This window comes from Oryzias melastigma, linkage group LG12, assembly GCF_002922805.2.
Source record: "Oryzias melastigma strain HK-1 linkage group LG12, ASM292280v2, whole genome shotgun sequence".
NCBI lineage: Eukaryota > Metazoa > Chordata > Actinopteri > Beloniformes > Adrianichthyidae > Oryzias > Oryzias melastigma.
This window is the reverse complement of record NC_050523.1, coordinates 4,280,000-4,301,107: the sequence shown is the minus strand read 5'-3', so window position 1 is coordinate 4,301,107 and position 21,108 is coordinate 4,280,000. Positions and strand designations below refer to the sequence as shown.

The following is a 21,108-nucleotide window of genomic DNA, read 5'->3' as shown; positions in this document are numbered from 1 at the left end:
ATTTCCCCATTTGCGCAAGCAGACAGAACATCCCATAAATATGAGGGAATAAAGCTTCAGGTGCTTTCAAAGAAGATTGCCTCTTTCTGTTCTTTCATTCATGCAAACTCTTTTTCCCGATTCCTCCTTAAAGACCCACTCTCGTCATCTTTGATCTATTTTAAAAGGGTTCTCAGTGGTCTTTTATATAAACATTTTATTATCTAGGACATAGTTTCTGCAGAGTGGCAGTAGTTCATTAGAAATGTGTCTCTGATTTGTGGGCGGGACTGTTGATGCAGAGCACCCACACCCTCCATCCCTTTCCTTTTCCATTTCTGAGAGCTCTCTGTTTACATTACAGATGCAACAAAGAAGGCGAGCAGTAGGAGTCTTAGCCCCGCCTTTTTCAAATGTTTTTTGGTTTGCTACTCAGTCACAACAATTTGATTAAAGAAATATTGTATTTTTCCAGTGTAAAAGTTGCGTGTTTTTTTCTTTTTTGACCAGGGGTGCGACTTATACTCGGGTGTGACTTATATGTGATTTTTTTTTTTTTAATAAATAAATAGCAACAACTGTAGAGCACGCTGTGGGTGTGTCTGTTAGTGCTGCCACAAACGATTATTTTAGTAGTCGACTAATCACCGATTATTTTTTAAGATTAGTCGACTAATCGGGTCATGCACAAAGTGAGTGAAAAACACACATCTTAACCATCATTAGCTTTAAACTAGCTAATAACTAGATATATTCACACTAGCATTATCGCAGAATGAATTTGGCTTCTGAGGATAGTAGTGAAGATAATTGAAGATAGCCAGGTAAAATATTAGTTAAATGTGAAATTAGCCTAAAAAAAAGTTAGCCAAAGCAGCTAGCATGTAGCTGAAATATTAGCTAAACACAAAAATAGCCTAAAAAAATGTAAAAAGCGTGAATTAGCGAAAAAAGCCAACATGTAGCTGAAATATTTGCTAAACACAAAATAGCCTAAAAAACAACAACAAAAACCCTAAGTTAGCAAAAACAGCTAGCATGTAGCTGAAATATTAGCTAGACACAAAAATAGTCTAAAAAACAACAACAACAAAAAGCCTAAGTTAGCGAAAACAGCTACCATGTAGCTGAAATATTAGCTAAACACAAAAATAGCCTAAAAAGTAAAAAAACGTGAATTACCGAAAACAGCTAACTTGTAGCTGAAATACTAGCTAAACACAAAAATAGCCTAAAAAAACGTGAATTAGCAAAAACAGCTAACTTGTAGCTGAAATATTAGCTAAACACAAAAATAGCCTAAAAAATAACCACAAAAAAACCCTATGTTAGCAAAAACAGCTAGCATGTAGCTGAAATATTAGCTAAACACAAAAATAGCCTAAAAAATAACAACAACAAAAAGCCTATGTTAGCAAAAACAGCTAGCATGTAGCTGAAATATTAGCTAAACACAAAAAAAGCCTAAAAAATAACAACAACAAAAAGCCTATGTTAGCAAAAACAGCTAGCATGTAGCTGAAATATTAGCTAAACACAAAAAAAGCCTAAAAAACAACAACAACAAAAAGCCTAAGTTAGCAAAAACAGCTAGCATGTAGCTGAAATATTAGCTAAACACAAATATAGCCTAAAAAACAACAACAACAAAAAGCCTAAGTTAGCAAAAACAGCTAGCATGTAGCTGAAATATTAGCTAAATTCTAAAACAGCCTAAAAAACTACCAAGCGGCCCTTGGACCGTTACTGGTTTGCAGCCGGTTCCTGTTTAATGGGAACAGCCAGCACGTCAAAAAACACGAGTTGGGGACACTCAAAACGTCAAAAAGTGACAAAATGAACCCAAACCAAATCTTCGTATATGACAATTTGGGAGTAAGAATTTGTTGTGTATTACCGCAGTAAAGCGTGTATATATTCAGTCTATTATTGCTATCTACTCTGTTAATATGATTTGCCTTTAAAGATAAAATGTCCATTCTTATTCTATTACTTTGTTAGATAAATTTATTCCAAAAGTGCGAGTTGTATATGATTTGTTTTCTCATTATTATGTATTTTTTTAGCTGCTACGGCTTATAGTCCGAAAAATACGGTTCTCAGAAATGCGAAAAAAGGACCCCAAAGCTCAATTGTAACCGGAGTGGGTCTTTAAAACCGCGCTGTCCTTCCTTCCCTCTTCTGCTCATGTTGAAGCCAGCGAGCCCTCAAAGATTTCACTTCGTCTGCCGCTGTGTTTATGTGACACAAGCCAGACCCGTTAAAAGCTGGAGCCCTGACAAAAAGATGGACTAATGGTCGGGAAGGTTGCCAGAGCAACACACAAGCATCCCCGAGATGTAAACAAATGTGTGCGCCCACAAAAGGAGTGCGGCGAATCTTTTCAGGGCCCTCCATATGGAAAGCCCTCTTCCCCCTCTTTGTCCCAGGGCGTAGACACACCCGCAGCCGGCGCGTAGACTAAAGAGAGCCGCTGCTTTCCTCACAGCTTGAGGTCGGATGCCTTGGAGTTCAGTTTCTGGTGAAGTCACTTTCTTTCTCTGTGTGCCAGCGAGGCTCATTCTCGCCTGTCTTTTTACTCCAAATCACCAAAGGGTGTAAATCATATTTAAAAGTGTCTGACTTTTTAATTTTATGGCTTAAACAACAAAACGGGCTCCAGGATTTTTTGGCCTTTTCACTTCTACAGTCAATCTCTGAAAGAGCAGCTCAACGCCTGACGTCATGTCTTCACTGTCGGGGCTCCCAGCTGAGATTTGGGTCTCTAACGAACTCAAAACTAATCTTCAGTAAAACAGGAAGTTCACAGTAGAAACCCGCTGAATACCAAACGAGGGGAATGTTGAGCCTGTGACCTAAATATGTTGAGAAAATTCTGGAGCAGAGCTTAAGGCATACATCACAGTTTCCATTATTTAAAGCATAACCCTCTCACGCTTCAGCTCCAAAACAGATTTATGTCATGCGTTCATGGACTCTAGAAGGACCTGGAAGTTCACGTATGGAAACTGACAGGTTTTCTTGATTTGTCTTGGCTTGTTTTTCTGAGCCTTTCGCCCCACGGGAGGGAAAAATCATCATTCTCCCAAAGTTTTCCAGTCTTTTAAACGCAGTTTCTCCGAGTTCTAGTTTTGTTTTCCTAACGATGTTCCTGCTTGTGTGTCTGCAGGAGCATGCAGAAGCTCACGCAGCTGGAGAGGCTGGACCTGGGGAGTAATGAGTTCACTGAAGTGGTGAGTATCTGGACGGCTGCCCAGAGCGCTGCACCTCCTGAGGTGACCTTCTGTCATCCCTCTTTAATGTGCTTACTTTTCTTCTCCCGAATGTTGAAAAGATTGCATTTTCCTGCAAAGCGTTTTCATTAGTTATCCCGTTCAGTCGCTCTCCGTCTCCTCTGTCTTTATTTAGCCTGAGGTATTGGAGCACCTGTCTGGAATCAAGGAGCTGTGGATGGACGGGAACAAGCTGACGGTTTTACCTGCGGTGAGATTTACAGTCTTTCTTCTTTCAGGGACCAAAATATATCATCTTCCTTTGACTTCTTTGTCCTTTTTTTCCTTAGTCTTCATCAAAACAAACTGCAATCATACTCTTTCAAAATAAAATTTTAAGTTGATGATACTCAATTAGCATTTTGTTTATATGTTTTGATGGGAACTAATAAAGCTGCATTCACACCGGACGCAATTCGCACGTCGAATTGGTGTTTTTCTGGACTTCATTCGTTGCCACATCACTGAAAACATGGATGATGTTGAGTGAGTAGCTCAGGTTTAGATGTTTCAGAGAGCTCTACTGAGGCATGGGCAAGCATGTCGCCATGTTTGGGTTCACCAGATCATTCAGTCTGTCTCAGTGCGATGTACTTCACTCCGCCTGGATGGCGGCCGTTTAAAACGTTACTACCGTCTGTCTGTGGTTCAGTTTGAAGTATTAATATAAAAATAAACTAAAATCTGGAAAAAATAAAAATTCAACTGGAGGATCTTTGGTGGCTGCCTAGCGTAGTAGGCTTGATTGCTCCAGCTCCATGGGTTCTGTGACAGGCTGGCGACTTGTCCTGGTGTATCCCTTCACCCAACAGTAGCCGGGATAGTCTCCAGCAACCCAGCAGGTTAAGAAAATGGATGGAGTATATGGAAGTTCAGGACGAAAACCCTCACGTCCTCCAGCCATATTGAATTTGTTTTCTATCAAGTCACTGAAACGTCACGTGCTCATAGCTTAGTCTCTACTACCACGTCAAACTTCATATTTTTTAAGTCTTGACCCTTGACTCTCTGCTACACGGACTCACTTAAGACCTCAGATCACCTCTGTATGTTGACTTAACATTGAAACTCGACACCTGTGCCACGCGAGTCACATCTGGTGTGAATGCAGCTTAAGAACTGAATCTTTGTTGTTTGATAAATAATCTGCTTTTACACTGAAAACAAATAAAAAACTTTATATAGATGTTAGGCATCTGAATATAGCAACTATATTAAAAGAAAAAAAATTACATAATTAAGACCCACTTTGTTCATCTTTTGATATTTTGAAAGCATTACCATTTTTTGTTGTTTTTAGCCAAAATAAAAAAAAAATGGGACGTATTTTCTGCAGAGCAGTAGTAGTTTGTTAGTATTTTTTTCTCTGAGATGTGGGCGGGGCCATTTTTTAGGAGCAACCCCACCCCCACCTGGCCCTCCTTGTTGCTTAGAGTTCGGGGGAGGGAGCTTGTGGTCTGCACAGCATATTTTCTACAATTTTTTTCATCTGCTCCTGATTCACAACTATTTGAATAAGGAAAAACGGTGTAACGCTAAAACTAGGCTCTTTATTTAGAGAGAAGAATATTTGTCTAAAGGAAATAAACATATTAGAGACAAATAAACAGATTCTGTGTTAAGTCCAGTTGTTGTACGAGATCCAAGATAAATTTAAAGACTAATTTTAGTTCCACAACTCCACATTGTAGTTCAGTAGGTAGCTCGTCATCCAATGCAGTGGAGGTAATTAGTCAAAGAGGTAATTGAATACAAGAGGTGAACGGAAAAAAAAAAAACTGACCAAAGGTGGTCAGGTTGGAAAAGGCTTTGGCGAAAAGGCTTTGGCGAAAAACAAAAGCAGACGTTAATCTTAATTTTCTTTTTACATTCCCTCTATCATCAGAATTACATCACAAGAGTGTGTTTAAAACACCAAAAACACAATTTTATCATAGTGAGTCTTTAATAGCTTTTAATAGATGTTAAAAACTGGATTTTTTTTTTTTTTTTTTTTTTAACTGTTGTTTATCCAGACCAGACAGATTAAAAACCAATTAATGACAATTATTTACAGCTGTGGCCTAACAAGAGGCAAGAGCTTTTGAGATAAGGAAGAAAGGAGTTCCAAAAAGAAAAAAAAAACACAATCTAAAAATATAAAACCATAAAATCATTACATTGACATCAGCATTTTACTTTTAAAATGGTTGTTAAAATGTTTTTTAAAATCTGTTTTGGAAATAAAAACGTCTAATCTAAGAGTTACTATTATGGAGACCAACTAATAATAAAACAAAAAATAAAAAGATAAGACAAAAATAAGACAAAAAAAGTCGGGTAGATGAGTTGGGTATATGAAAATAGAGGTGGGATTATAAACATTTTCTTCTTCGCACTTCGTTTAAAACAATTAAAACAAACTCGATTTGACAATCAGAGTTTGATATTTCATGGATTCTGTGTGTCATCATATAAATTAGGAGGAACAATCATAATATCAAGATAATATCCTTTATTTTCCAATCAATTTATGAATTAAAATCTAAAAAAACAAAAGATAAATCTCAGTTTTTTAAATATTTTTTGTCTTTTTTTTAATTGCTTAAAATAATCAATCTTAATCAATCTGCTGTCCCTATTCTGTCATTATTTGATCAAAATGTCCCTTTTTCCATCCAGTCCACCTGCTTATTGAATCTGGGTCAGCGCATTAGTTCTGCTGCCAGCATTTCTGCAGCATCAGCTGTAATCACAGACGGCTTTTTATTAACGCCGCAGCCTGTCGAGCACAGAAACCCTTCATTAAAAATGTGTTTTCCGCCCCAACTTTAACCCACTTCATCAAAGCTCATGACCTGCTGTCACTTCAGCTGCTGAACCTTCACTGATTCCTTTTCCTTCCTTACCTGTCCAGATGGTGGGGAAGCTAAAAAACCTGGAATATCTGGACATGTCGAAGAACCACCTGGAAATGGTGGACGAACAAATCAGCGGCTGTGAGAACCTGCAGGACCTCCTCCTCTCCAATAACGCCCTGACGCAGCTGCCCGCCTCCATCGGTGAAGATTACCGCTCCCTCTGACACGCACACACACCTCATTATGGGAAACTCTCTTATGCAACACCTCACTTTTATGCTTTCAGCTGCTGCCTGCCAAGAATCTTTAAGTTTCTGGGTCATTTGTCATTTTGTGTTTTCGTTTCCTGGGAACTAATGTTTAGCTTTTCATAACAGACGTTTAAAAGAATGTCTTCAGCAGTGTCACAGACCTGTGCTAAGTTTTTAGTCTGCTGAATGTCAGAAATCTGTGGGAGGAAATCGGGATCGACTTCAAGGAAATTAATTGGAAATTTTCCTAAACTCTAAAGTACGCGGTTTAAAAGAAATATTGAATATCTGAAAAATTAAATTGACAATTTGAAATTTAAGGTAATAAGAAGAAATATAAATGTTTATTTTTAACAAATTTTAGTTTTTCTTTGTTTTTAGTCCATAATTTACAGTCTCAAGTCAGACTTTCGTTTTCGGAGTTGGTCCTAGTTTTAAATGGGGGCGGGGCTTCAAGCCCATTGGCTACCGGGGCATGATTGACAGTAGAGATGTTCCATGTTTTGGGAGATCATCATCACTACTGTGGGCCCTGTCACAGTAGGGTGGCATCAACAACAAACACTGTTATGGAGGGGAAATGACATCATCATAACCTCGTCACCTGATGTCAATCATGTCCTGGTAGCCCCGGCCTCAAGTAAAATTATGGTCGACTCCGAAAAGGAAAATTCTCAATTGCGCCTTTAAATTAAGGACTTGGAAGCAAAGAGGGACGAAAAACAAAAATTATAATTTTTTTTCCCCCAAGTTTGGAATATTTCTTTTTATCATATTTAATTTATTTAACTTTATTATTTGTTTATTAAAATTTACAATTTAATTTTTCCAGTTTACAATTTTATTTTTCAAATTTACAATATTTACTTCAAATTTTGAATCTGTACTTTAGAGTTAAAAATTAATTTCAGTAAATATATTTTATAATTTTAAATTTTTATAAACTGGTTTTTCATTTACGACGGAGTAAAAGGGCCACCAAAAAAAAAATAATAGCGTTAAGAGTTTTTTTCTTGTAAATTCACGACTTTTGATCTTGCAAATTTTCGCCTTTAATCTCGTAATTTTACGGCTTTGAATCTCATGAATTTATGATAAATCTCACAAATTTATGATTTTCGATTTTGTAAATTTACGACTTTGTATCTTGTAAATTTACAATAAATCTTAAAATTTTAGGATTTTCGATCTTGGAAATTTCACAACTTTGAATCTCAAAAATTCACGACTTTAGGTCTTGTAAATTTACGACGCTAAATCTCGTAAATTCACGACTTTCGATCTTGCAAATTTTCAACTTTTAATCTCGTAATTTTACGACTTTGAATCTCGTAAATTCACGATAGATCTCACTAATTTATGATTTTCGATCTTGTAAATTTACGACTTTGAATCTCGTAAATTTTACGATAAATCTTACAAATTTATGATTTTGGATCTTGGAAATTTCACAACTTTGAATCTCAAAAATTCACGACTTTAGGTCTTGTAAATTTACGACGCTAAATCTCGTAATTTACGACTTTCGATCTTGCAAATTTTCTACGTTTAATCTCGTAATTTTACGACTTTACATCTCACAAATTTATAATTTTCAATCTTGTTAATTTACCTTTACTTGTTAATTTACTTATTTTGACTTTATTTTTTAATTTAACGGCTACAATTTTTATGAGATTTGAAGTTGTAATTAAAAAAAAAAAACTTTTTTTATTTGTGAAGTGATCCTAATAACTGTCGTATTCATTAACTTTAATCTGATCCTAACTTTAAGCCATTTTTGAAAAAAAAAATCGGTCTTTTTTTTTTTTTTAAACGGTAAACTTTCAAATGATTTGTTTGCTCAAAGTTAAGAAAATGTTGCTCCACAGGGGCTCTCCTTAATCTGTTGAGATTAAATCCGTCGCTGTGAACAGACCTCGTGGCCGATCAATCGTGTGTTACACTTTAATGATGGTGTTAATGTGCCCCACGCTGACCGCTGATGTTGCCGTAACAACACAACGTGCATCTTTAAGAGCACTTACATCTCTCCATCCCCCTGGGCATAATGAGGTTTGACCACGGCGATGAAATCAGCTCAGTTCACGCTGGACATTTGTCACCATCAGAGTTCATTACGGCCAACCCCATCGATGCGGGTAATAATGAATCTAATTAACTCCCCTAACCGGCTATTCCGTTCTGTGGATCAACTGCAAGTGAGAATCGATAAACGTCCCGCTGTGCTGGATTTATCCGTCTAATCGCTCTCTTGGTTTTTTTTCAGGCTCCCTGAAGAAACTGACGGCGCTGAAAGTGGATGAAAACCAGCTGATGTATTTGCCAGACTCCGTTGGAGGGTGAGGATTGAGGAAAAACCAAGACCGTTTTTTTTTACTCACCGATCACATGTGTTGATTGATCAAGCAGGATTCTATCTAACGTGGAAGAAGTGCTGTTCTCATAACTCTGTCGACGGGATCGTTAAGACTTTTTTAGTGTAGGATCATTATCTTACAGCTTTGCGGTCATTCCTCACGGCGTGTGGACGCATATGTCATTAAATAAATCAACCACAGCTCATCTCAGGCTGATCTTTCCCACAGCAGACGCATAAATCCAGCATCTGTCTGCTGCCGAGGCGCGTGGAAGCCCGGCCGCACGCTGACCACCACTCTCTCTGGTCTAACAAAAACAGATTAAGCTTCATTTAATCCGTTTTTTTTTTTTTAATGTTCTATTTCTGGAAGCAGACAAATCACCTTTTCCCAACAAAAACAACTGCAGCTGCGCAGACTTGTTTCCAAACACCCATATCAGAATACGCTTCCGCTCCTCGCTCAGATTATGTCACTAATCCTGGGTTGATCTTAATCCCGTTCCAGGGTTTTAGGCTAAGACAGCCCACATTTTCATTCAGCGCTTTCAATGGTGGGTTTTTCTCAACTGCAAGTAGTCGAGTTCTGTGTTTTAGTGGGATCTGATACGATTCCAGGGTCGATTCTCTGGAATTTTCAGCGAGTGTTCTTGTTTTTCTTTAAGCAGAAACTCTGCTTGTTTTCAATCTCATGGTAAATTAAGACTTTTCTGTTAAAACGTAGAGAAGAAATCCTTTCCTGTTCTTCTAAAGGAGCAGGAAGTCTCGTCCTGAAAAGCATAAATGTGAAAGTTTAGCTGAAAATTGTGTTTTTAACATGTTTTGTGACATTTTTTTTAAATTAAACTTAATTTTGTATCCATATCATAGTAAATCAGGAGTAATAAATGCAGTTTGGAAATTGTGATGTTGATAATCTACAGAAACTATGACCTAGAAAACATTTTTTTTTTTGGCTAAAAATGGCATAATCATAAATAACAGACCACTGGGAATGCTTTAAAAGACGATCAAAGTGGCTCTTTAAAGCTCTCCTCCATCCTCCATCCTCCAGGCTGACAGCTATAGACGAGCTGGACTGCAGTTTTAACGAAATCGAAGCCTTGCCCTCCTCCATCGGCCAGTGGGTTTCCATCCGAACCTTCGCCGCCGATCACAATTTCCTGACTCAGCTTCCTCCTGAGGTGAGCAGCGCGCCCGCTGGACTGTCTGCACGCACTTTTGGCTTGAACGTCTTGGGTGTCTTTCACAGATGGGCAACTGGAAGAACTTAACCGTGCTGTTCCTGCACTCCAACAAGCTGGAGTCTTTGCCGGAGGAGATGGGCGACATGCAGAAGCTCAAAGTCATCAATCTGAGCAACAACAAGTGAGTCTTTGCTCTGAACATGTAAAATAAGTCCTTTCAGTCATTTCTCATTTCTGGAAATTGTAAATTAGTTTTGCTTTTACAAGCTTTTAATTTGTTAGACGCCTTCAGTTGCACTTCCTGTTTAGGAAAGAGCTTTGTAAAGAAATGAGAAGTCACACTTCTTTAATACGGCAAAACTTTTATTTTGAAAGGATTCCAAAAGTACAGGTATTTAAATAACACTTTGGCTAAACTGTTTTAAATAAAATCTAAATGAGAAAAAAAATAGGGTTTAATTAAATTGTTGATTCAGGTTCAATCAAAAACTGGATTAAAAGTCTTTTGTGCAGCAGCTTGAAAACTAATCATTCTATTCATTCACAGACAGTTCTTCAGGATTCTAACTACGGTACATAGTGCTCCAATAATCCAGCGTAGTTTACCAAGCTTATACTAAAACATTTTGACAGATTTTTGAGTGCTGTGTACCACATAAAATCAACTTGAGGTCAACCAGAATTAAGGTGGATGTTCTATTTATGGTCTAAAAAATACAGTAAATGTCACTTAATTATTTTTTTTTTAATTTTAGTTAGTGAAGTTTACAAATTTCTGGCTGAGATGCAACACAAATGAAAAAATAAGCTGGATTTTTAAATGACATCATATTATCTACCACTCATTTTGATGCTTTGAGAAAATCCTATGTGGTAGAGAGTGTCTTTTATTTTGAAAGGAAGTCATAAGATCCTGTCAAAAGTTAAAACCTATTTCATATTTAGAAAAAACTCTGCTTATGTTTTATTTAAGCCCCAAAAACTAGCATTTTGTTTATCGGAGCTCATCCAGGTTATAATTCACACAAAAACAAAACTAACAATACAATCAAAATACTTCATATAAACATGTATACATATTTATTTATACACCTAAAAGCTCAAAACAAGCATTTTTACATGCACAATATCCACAATTTCTTTTGGAGTTTAATTATTAAATTATTATTTGTTTTTTATGTACTTTTATGGTAGAATTAATGTAGAATATAGAATATTCCAACATTTTTTACTCTGTGTTCTTTACATTACCTGCTATAGGCTATCTTTATTTCTGCAGTCAGTTAAAATCCTGCTGTAAATATGTCGTTCCAAACAGTAATAAATCTATTAAAGCTGTCCCTGTGCGACTTTAAAAACTCTAAAATAATAATCACGGTACTGACAACATTATTACCAAGTTCTGCTGGGAATTCAAGCCTCAGCTTTGTCGTCCCAAACTCTCTTCATTATTTTAACTAAAACTTTACACCACAATCATTCCCTCCAGAAAAAAAGCTTTATGATAAATTCTAAATCCTCCACTTGCAGACAAATAGATCCATGAACGTCTTTGTTGTCCTCGTCTGAGTTGGAATCTGCATCAGAACTTAACAGCTGGAGCTCAGTTATTGCTCGCCTTTTTTTTTTTATGCTACGCTAATGTTAGCTTGGGCTTGTTAAGCTAGCAGGAGAGAGTGAACCAAAGGGTTTATGGGAAATTAGCTTCTACGCCAAAAGTCCTACCCATAACCTAGAGGCAAATTTCTATTGAACTTCTGCCACACTTCAAAAATATGTCTTAAAAAAACAAAATGCTTTTAAAGTTTAAGCTAAAAACTGCATTATCATAATTAATAGACCACTTGGAATTATTTTATCATTAAATATATATATAAAACTTTCAGGATTTTATTTGTGGTTTGAAAAATCATTCTGTTTGCTATTGTCAACTGACTGAGACTATCTTGCTTGCAGGTTAAAGAATCTTCCGTACAGTTTCACCAAACTCAGCGAGATGACTGCAATGTGGCTGTCTGAAAACCAGGTAAATAGCTCCAAAACCAGGAGGGTTCTCCTGAAGGCCGCTTGTGGGTCAGCAGCTGACAGGCAAACCCATCTAAAATGCAGTAAAACCACTTCCAGGACATTTGAGCTCAACACGCCGAAAGGCCGGGCAGATCAGGCGGGGTGACACCCACAACTCTGCCCTTAAAGGGGAAAAGGATCCTAATTCATGTCAGAAAGCGATATACTTAATTGTTTAATGAGAACAGAGTGGTAATGGAGACAGAAGCTCTGAGATCTGGTGTGTGGATGATGGTGAATCAGAGGGAGATAAGGAAGCATCAGCTCGCTGGAAAACGATCAGATAAAGAGCTGGCTGCCAGCGGTGGCAGCTCAGTTGGTTTTTTTTCCTGCTGATGAAAACACTCAGATTGAGTCAACTCATGTGAGGAAGTGTCATGGCGTCCCGTGTCTCTCTCGATGACACAAATGGATTTATCGTCCAATCAGCAGATGCATCAAAGGAAATCTCCTTCCAGTTAAATGAATAGATTTCATCTATAAGGCGCCCATGCTGGTGGTACATATGTTGTTGGGTCGGGTTTAGACGAAAAGTCGATGAGAGGCGAAGACAGTCTTCTTGACATTTTAATATGAGCATATCTGAAGAATGGGTTGGAAGCGTCTTCATAACATGAGGAATGAATCCCCGCTGGACCATCAGTTATGGTCTTCAGATGATTTTTGCACTTAAGAACCAGAGAGAGAGGGAGACCTCTTCAGTGATGCATCAACCCATGTGGATGTTTTGAACTAGAGGCAGTTTTTCTTATCCAGGATCTTCTGACATGAAACCTCATTCCTACGATTCCCATGGCAACATATCCGTTTAATCTGTCTTTATTTATAAAACGGCTTATACCTAGGAAGCGCAGAAGACACTGAAAGTCGGAGATGTTTGACTTTTGGATGAGAACTGATAGAAAAAGTTGACAAAACGCTCAAATTTGAATATAAAAATTGGGCATGTAGGTTGAAAGCAGCAATTGTGTGATCTATTTTTAGAACAATTTAAATTAGTTTTAGATAAAGCACACAAAATCCTTCCAAAAACAAGAACAACCATCAACACATGTGTGTTTATCCCAAACAAAATGGAGAGTTACAGTCAAATGTAAAAAAAAAAAAGTAAATATTAAAGCCGCATGGCCCGCAGGTGCTACCCTCCCCCGCCTTCGCTGGCTGAGCGGCTACGACACGCCCCGCCCCCTCTGCCTCTATATACCCAAATTCATGATAAAAAAAATCATTTTTTTCAAAATGGCAGCCCTTCTGTTGCTTTTATCTCCATAGCAACCATTTTATTTTTTGGTCCCCTGAGGGTGATGAACAGATTGATGTAATTTTTAGAAAGATCCACAAAAGTAAACTTTAGAATTTCCTTAGCAACAGAGGTTTTTTTGTTAACTACACCCACTTTCCTAATATGATCAATTGTATTGCTTTGTTTAGCTTAAGGGAAGGATTCATGTATTAAATTTAGACATTTATCTGGATATTTTGTAAGTTCGCTACACAAACTAAAACCATTTTCTCCTCAAATAGCTTCCTAATCATGCTTGAGGAGTTAGAAGGCGATAGGTTAAAATCCCTTGGAGGAATTTAATCTTGCAGAAGATGCTAACTCAACTAAATTTCATATTTGGCTTTAGACTCAACCTGATGGCATGAAAATTTCTAAAGATTACGTGAACATAAATAATCTTTTCCCATATTGTGGAAAAATCTAAAATTTGCCAAATTTTAAAATTTTCCACAACCCGGCCATCCCATAGTAATTTTAAAGCCTCCCATGGATACCCCCAACACTTGTTTTGGTTTCGCTACTGGATTTTGAAATATTTAGTTTGAGCTCCATTCATTTTTTTTGACAGTTTCATCCGTTTTTGGAGGCAGTTTTCACTTTCCTTAAAATTCACTTGGGTGCAAATTTCAGTGAGATTTTGCTGAAATTTTTGCCCCAAAACACACTAAAAAAGAATTGCAAACACAATAGGTATTGGTCCAGGACCGCTTAGGGGACAGAATGAATGGTAACCATTCCTTCATGTCGCTGTAAAACAACAAAAATATCAAAATTTCTTAAAAACACAGTGAAAATGATTTTTATTAGTAACGAAGCAAACCTGAACTGGATTTGAGCATGAGGGACGCTCAGGAGGCCGCAGGTTGTGAAAGGTCAGGCAGGTAAGACGAAGCCGGGTCGTGCCAAGCGCATAGCCTGCTGGAGGATATTCTTTGCGTATATTTTGATCCTTTCTTCTGCGCGGATCACTGGCCTCTCATCATATTACAGAACTTATATTACTTGTGTTTTTTTAATACAGTTCTTCCCATAGTAACTGTAGGATGCATTGACCTCTGCTTCATGAAAATGATCAAGATTAGCTTGATTTGGGGTAAAACTGGATTCAGAATTCAGACGTTTTTGAAAATGCATTAAGAGAAGGTGTTTATAATGATCTTTCTGTGGCTTTTCAGTGACAGTCTTATCTGATGAACTATAAAAAGTCAGAGATCTGTTCTTTGTCTCAGATGTCAGACTCAGACCTTTTTTCTGTCTCCATTAGTCCAAGCCCCTCATCCCTCTGCAGAAAGACGAGGATCCTCAGACCCACAAAGTAACCCTCACCAACTACATGTTCCCGCAGCAGACCAGGACAGACGAATGTGAGTACGCACAGACGCCCGATTTAAGCCGCATCTTTCCTCTTTATCACAAGCGACCTACAAGGGTCCCCGGCTGCATATTTTATGAGTCTTTGTCACCTGAAGCTCCACGGGAAATCCTAACCCCCACCATGTTGAGCATCCATCTGTTGGCCCGCGCTCGGTTTCCATTACAGCAGAAGGGTCGCGCTCACCTGTTGCATCTTGGATTCCCCGTAATTACGGGTTCAGGGTGACCGCCGTGGAGGCTGCCAGTCGCCTGCTCCATTTGCCTGAAATCTAGCACTTCCTGCTGCGTTCTCTTCATTTCCTTTGAATCAGTCGCGGTCTGAGTGCAATTACGTTTTACAACCTTTTACACACAGGTGACTCATTTTCTTGTGTTTTACTGAACCAGATCGTCTGATAAGGCTCTTTCTGAGTGGCGGACGGCGAAACGTTGCCTAAAAACAGTTTAAAGGTGTTCTAAATTAAGGATGAAGAACTTTCACACAGGAAACCACACAGATTTCCATCCTAATGTTAAAATTAAGCTTTAAATCGTCTGTGTAAATATATATTTGTTTTTACCTAAAAGTATAAAAGCAAAGAAATAATAGAAAAAAAATGTACTTTTTTAAATTTAGGACATTTTATAGAACCACATTTACTAATCCAATAGCATTTTTTGATAATAATCAGAAATTTACTGTCACATATTACTCCTTGAAGTAAAACTATTTAGGTTAAATTAACTGTTTCTTCTCTGTTCATAATCATCACATCTTTAATTTCCAGAATCAAACCGTATTTAAAGGGTTAAACTTCTCCAAGCTCCTCTACAGCTTCCTCCTGTCGCTTCAGCTCCATCTAGTGGTCGAAGCAGGAACAGTTCAAAACCCGTCCTCTGTTTGTCGTTTCAGACATCCCCCACTCTGATTCAGAGAGCTTCAACCCGGCGCTCTGGGAGGAGCAACGCAAGCAGCGAGCTCAGGTGGCCTTCGAGTGCGACGAGGACAAGGATGAGAGAGAAGCCCCCCCGAGGGTTAGTACCACACCTGCACTTTTATTTTGAAAAGGAACAACATGCAGAGAGGAGCTTTACCCTTCACTTCTTTATAGAAAAACTCACCAAATAAAAAAGGTGGAATTTCTGTCATTTGCTTATCAATACTGAATAGGAGTGTAAAGAAATATTTATTCAGGGAAATATCGCGATAATTCATTTGTATCGATATTGAATTAATTATTTATAAGCAAACGTAGTTCAGCATCTTACTTTCATTTACTACTTAAAGATTGTAATTCACCAACCTGATGAACATGTATAATGCTCTGGGGAAAAAACCAACAGCAATGAGCGGTGAAACACGTTGTTTACTTCCAAAATTTAAGTAAATTGAAAATCAACGCTTCAGTGCAGACTGTCTGGAAGAAAGAAATAAAGCATCTTTGGCACATTGAAGTGCTCTCCTTCACGCCGTCATGCAGCTTCTTCACTGAAATGTTTCAAGAAAGCATCTGAACTGTTTTCAAACTTCAATTTCAGCCACTTTTAGTAGTGTTGGAAATACCCAGCCTTTTATTTTTTCAACCATTGATATAAAACATTACTAATTACAACAAAATCAATCTTTTAGGTTGTTTTTCCTCTGCTATAAAATATTTTGTTGTTAAAATCAGACAACGTTAGTATCTAAACAATATTTCTTGGTTAAAAGCAACCTGTATATAAGATACAGCAGCAGAGCTTATTGTTCTGATTATTAAATAAAAATGTGCTTTATAATTATATATGTGAAAGGGGTGTTTATATTCAGATAGTTTTTCCCAAGTAAGTCATGATAATAAAATAAAGAAAATATGGTTTCTTGCACGGTCTTGGAATATATCGTGATACATATCGTATCACGTGTATCGCGATACGTATTGTGTGGCCAGACTATTGCCAATAAACACCCCTACTACAAAACTCTTTCTTCTACCTCCAAATATTCGGAAAATGTTATTTCTAATTCATAATAAAATAAATTATGGATTCTGGCACTGTCTTGGAATATATCGTGATACATATCGTATCGTGCTGTGTGTATCACGATACATATTGTATCAGCAGACTATTGCCACTACACCCCCTCTACAGAACTCTTTCTTGTAACAAATATCCAAATATTCAGCTAAAGTTTTTTCCAAGTCACAATAAAAAAATATATATATAAAAAAAATAAAAAATAAATAAAATAAAGACATACAGTTTCTGGCACGGTCTTGAAATATATCGTGATACATATCGTGCTGTGTGTATCGCGATACATATTGTATCAGCAGACTATTGCTACTACACACTCCCTCTACAGAACTCTTTCTTCTGATAAATCTCCAAATCAATCACTTGGTTAATTGATTTTCAGACTTAAGGCATAGTTAACACAACAGTTTTTTAAGCAAATTTGAATATTTCTGTTAAAATTTAATGATGAAATGATGATTAGTCTATCATTTATTCTTAAAAAGTTACATTAAAAAAAAAACAAATTCTAATTCCAGCTGATGAAACTAAAGGTTTTCAGTCTGAAAACACAAATCCAGAGGCAGAAATGTTGTGATCTGAACATCTGAAACACCACCGCAGTGATCACATGCTGCAGAGCGAATGTTAAAGAACTCTTTCAGAAGCTGTTGGTGGTCAAATCAGAGGAAGAAGGACTCCTTCCTGCTTGTTACACGGCAGTTATGCTCACATCAGATCCCTCTTTGACTGCAGCTGAAGCACACATCCTCTTTCCTGTGAAGGCCTCTTCATCTGTGCTCAGATACCGTTCGATCAGCACCAATCACTGCTCTACGATAATCCCGCCAGATTAAACCGCCAATGATTTTATCGCGATCTAAAATGCTCATCTTAACCCAATTTTAGCCTGATTTGATCCCAATCTCTAAAACAAATGATTTTCCTTTTCATCTCTAACTCAGTTTTGTTTTTACACATTCAGGAGGGAAACCTGAAACGGTATCCAACGCCATACCCAGACGAACTGAAGAACATGGTGAAGACGGCCCAGTCTGTGGCTCACAGGCTGAGCGAGTCCGGCGAGGGGTCGGGCAAAGAATCCAAACCAGCCGAGCGGAACCACATTGGAATCCAGGATGTGGGTGTGAAGGTCAGCATCATCTTTATTTCAGAAGAAGAGGATCACTCTATTATCCTCTACATGAATGTAATGCATCTCCCACAGGTCATCGAGGCCCCCTGTCCCAACGGCGTGCCAGCAGACGCCCACCCCCCAGTATCAACCGACTCTGAGGCCCAGAATCCTTCTACGGAGGACTCGAAAGACACTTCTGAGTCTGTCAGTTCCCAGAAAGCTCAGATGAAATCATCAGAGGCCTCCACGATGAACCACGAGGACACCCTGGAGGTAGTTTGATCACCGTAAAGTTGTTGTGATTTCCTCAACCAGAAGTCCAGTAAAAGAACGGTTCTGAATTCCAGTATCCCGAGGAGCTGACGGATGACGAGGTGGACATGAGAATCGCAGAGATGAGGCCGCCTCTCATCGAGATTTCCATCAACCAGCCCAAAGTGGTGTCTCTGAGTAAAGATAGAAAAGGTAACGTCGGATCGGTGTAATTACTGGAGGTTTAGCTGTGAACCGTAGCGCCTGACTGGTGACTTTGTATCTGTCAGATGATGGGAAAGATGCCGACTCTTTGCTGGATGACACCGTGGCCAACAGCAACCAGAACAACAGCAACTGTTCGTCGCCGTCGCGCATGTCCGACTCCGTCTCTCTGACCACGGACAGCAGTCAGGACAACTCTCTGTGCACGCCCGAGAGGGAGGCCAGGATGCCTTTCCTGCCTAGAAGCCGGTCAGTTCTGTTTTACACCTGATGACCTCAAGTTAATTAACTTTATTTAATAAACCATTGAAACAGTAGATTATCATGAAGGCAGTAGGGCTGGATGATACTGGGAGTTTGAGTGATACCAAATAAATATCGCCGGAAACATCCAATTCTTTGTTAATTAAGTGTATAATAAAACAGAAAAGAGACTTTTAGCTAATATTAAATGTCAACAAGCGGAACGGAAAAAACATCACATATAAAACATGTATGTTAATTATGGTATAAAACAATAATAATAATAAGAAAACCGTAACTAAAATAGAAAAATTTACTTATAACAGCACTATAAGCATAATTTTAATACATAAATGCAGCAAATATCAGACACTTGAGAAAAAAGTTAACAAAAGCAACACTAATAAATATAAACAACAACTAAAAAAATCATGCTATGAGGGTAAATGTGTGGCTCTTTAATGACTCAAATCTCTGATGAAGATGGGAGGGGTAAGGTCTGACCAGCAGCGAGGGAGGAGGAGTTAAACTGTTTACGCAAAGAGACAATGTTGCCAGGTTTGACGGTTTTCAGCTCAAATTGTCCAGTTAGTCTTTGGTATGACTCGGCCGGGATTTGAACTCACGACCTTCCAGTCTCAGGGCGGACACTCTACCACAAGGTCCATGAGCTGTCATATTGGATGATTTTACTCGGATTGGGCTGCTTTTTGGCAGACAGACACTGCACCTGCATGAACTCAAATTAAAAATTCAAGCTCTTTACTGCACGTTTTGAAGAAAAACTGCTACAAAAAGTAAAGAAAGTATCCGTGTCATAGTGGTAGTACCAATACTTCATCTTGATAATGATATTATCGATACTCTAGGTTCACATCAAAATCAATTCATGCAGCAAATTCACATCCACTGCCGTTCTTGTGTTGAAAGTATGACAGGAAATAAATATTTAAATCTAAAGAACCTCCTAATGATTACACATTTCTGTTTTAGGCTGCAGAGCGTTAAAATTTTACAAATATAGTAATTTATGGTGATACATATCATTATCGCCTGAAAAAAAACTATGTTGTCATCTAAGAAATTCCAGATCACCGAGCTCTAGGGTAACGACTGACTAAAAGAGAGGATGAATCGTATTTCCTCGTCTCACACGTGACGTTCTTGCTTTAGGGACGAGGATGAGAACATGAACCAGCCCAGAGACACCACCCCGCTCCTCCACAACGGCAACGGCTCGGAGACGTCCCTGCCCTCCCTCCTCAGAACCCAGCCGACGCCGCCGGACTACGACCTGTGCATGGAGAACAGGCTGGCCATTCTTGGGAAGGGGATCCACAGCGGCGTGGGAGAGACCTACACCAAGTGGGACCAGATCAACATGAACGTGACCAAGCTGCCGAGCTACGACGCCGACCACCTGGACGGCTCGGAGAAGGCCAAGAACGGTCCGGTGCCCCAGGGCGACCTGAACGGCCAGCAGTACTTCCAGAACGGGAATCGGAGTGGAAGTGAGGCCGTGGGGGGGCAGAGGGCGGAGCCCTCGCCGATGCACGCCGCCCCTCTGGCCGTGGGCAGCGACATGTCTCTGTCTCGCAGCACGGAGGAGCTGTCTCCAGAGAAACGGTCCTACCTGCCGCAGGTGATGAAGTCGCACAGCATCAGCAACATAGAAGCAGGAGGCATGAAGCTGTTCTCCTTTGAGGGAGACGAAGACGGCGGCGTGATGAGCAGGATGGTGGGGGTGGGCCCGGGACCGGGGGCTCCGGCCCAGAGCATCGTGAGGAGCAAATCCGCCAGCCAGCTCCTCAACGACCAGCCTCTCCACGTCTACAACAGCTCCTCCTCCTCAGACCTGCTGTCCTCCTCCATGACTCCTCCCACCAGGTATCCCGTCTCCTCCAGCGTTGGAGCCCCGCCCCCTCAGTACAACGTCCAGTACACGAGCAGTGCCATGCCGAAGGACAGCCTGTGGGGTCAGAGGTCAGCGGTTCCTCCAGAGCAGCAGGGCTACTTCCCCCACCCTCCTCACTCGCTCGCCAACACCAACTTCTCCAACCGAAACCAGGCGCCCCCGTACCCCCTGCAGCCGCAGCAGAAGGGGCCCCCCATGGCCAAGGAGAGACTTTACTCCACTGGCGGCCAGGTGAGGAGCAGCACCCTGCAGAGGCAGAGCAGCGGCGCCTCCGCCGTCTCCATCGGCGAGCTGAGGCGCCTGCAGCCAGCCGACGGGGAGTACATGACGTACAGGGACATCCACGCGCTCCCCAGGGGCCCGCTCGCCATGGTGGCGCACAGGCCCTTCTCGGCTCGCACCTACAGCATCGACGGCCCCGGAGCGTCCCGGCCCGTCAGCGCCAGGCCGCCCCCGCACGAGCTTCCAGAGCGGACCATGTCTGTGAGCGACTTCAACTACCAGCACATCAGCCCCAGCAAGCGGCCCAACGCCAGGGTCAAGTCCGAGCACTCGCTGCTGGACGCGCCGGGCCCGGGGAGGGTCCCCGCAGACTGGAGAGACCAGGTGATGCGGCACATCGAGGCCAAGAAGATCGAAAAGGTAACGAGGGGTCGAACTTTCTGTGAGCCAAACGGTGAAGGAAACTAACGGTTGAAAATAGTGCAGAAATCCCGACTAACCTTAACTAACTGCATGTTTGTG

At 39.8% G+C, this 21,108-nt stretch overlaps 1 protein-coding gene across 2 annotated transcripts in view; it reads left to right on the top strand.

Annotated features, from left to right (window-relative positions):
* The window catches only part of erbin (erbb2 interacting protein), a 62,274-nt gene that overhangs the window by 34,718 nt on the left and 6,448 nt on the right, over positions 1 to 21,108 (top strand). For both annotated transcript variants that reach the window (XM_036214563.1, XM_024298873.2), the window contains exons 8-21: positions 3,149 to 3,212; positions 3,388 to 3,462; positions 6,148 to 6,292; positions 8,612 to 8,684; positions 9,756 to 9,885; positions 9,954 to 10,069; positions 11,845 to 11,914; positions 14,505 to 14,604; positions 15,507 to 15,628; positions 17,577 to 17,744; positions 17,820 to 18,002; positions 18,077 to 18,194; positions 18,272 to 18,455; positions 19,623 to 21,006. In XM_036214563.1, the coding sequence (XP_036070456.1) occupies positions 3,149 to 3,212; positions 3,388 to 3,462; positions 6,148 to 6,292; positions 8,612 to 8,684; positions 9,756 to 9,885; positions 9,954 to 10,069; positions 11,845 to 11,914; positions 14,505 to 14,604; positions 15,507 to 15,628; positions 17,577 to 17,744; positions 17,820 to 18,002; positions 18,077 to 18,194; positions 18,272 to 18,455; positions 19,623 to 21,006 (2,932 nt within the window). The remainder of the gene's footprint in view (positions 1 to 3,148; positions 3,213 to 3,387; positions 3,463 to 6,147; positions 6,293 to 8,611; positions 8,685 to 9,755; positions 9,886 to 9,953; positions 10,070 to 11,844; positions 11,915 to 14,504; positions 14,605 to 15,506; positions 15,629 to 17,576; positions 17,745 to 17,819; positions 18,003 to 18,076; positions 18,195 to 18,271; positions 18,456 to 19,622; positions 21,007 to 21,108) is intronic.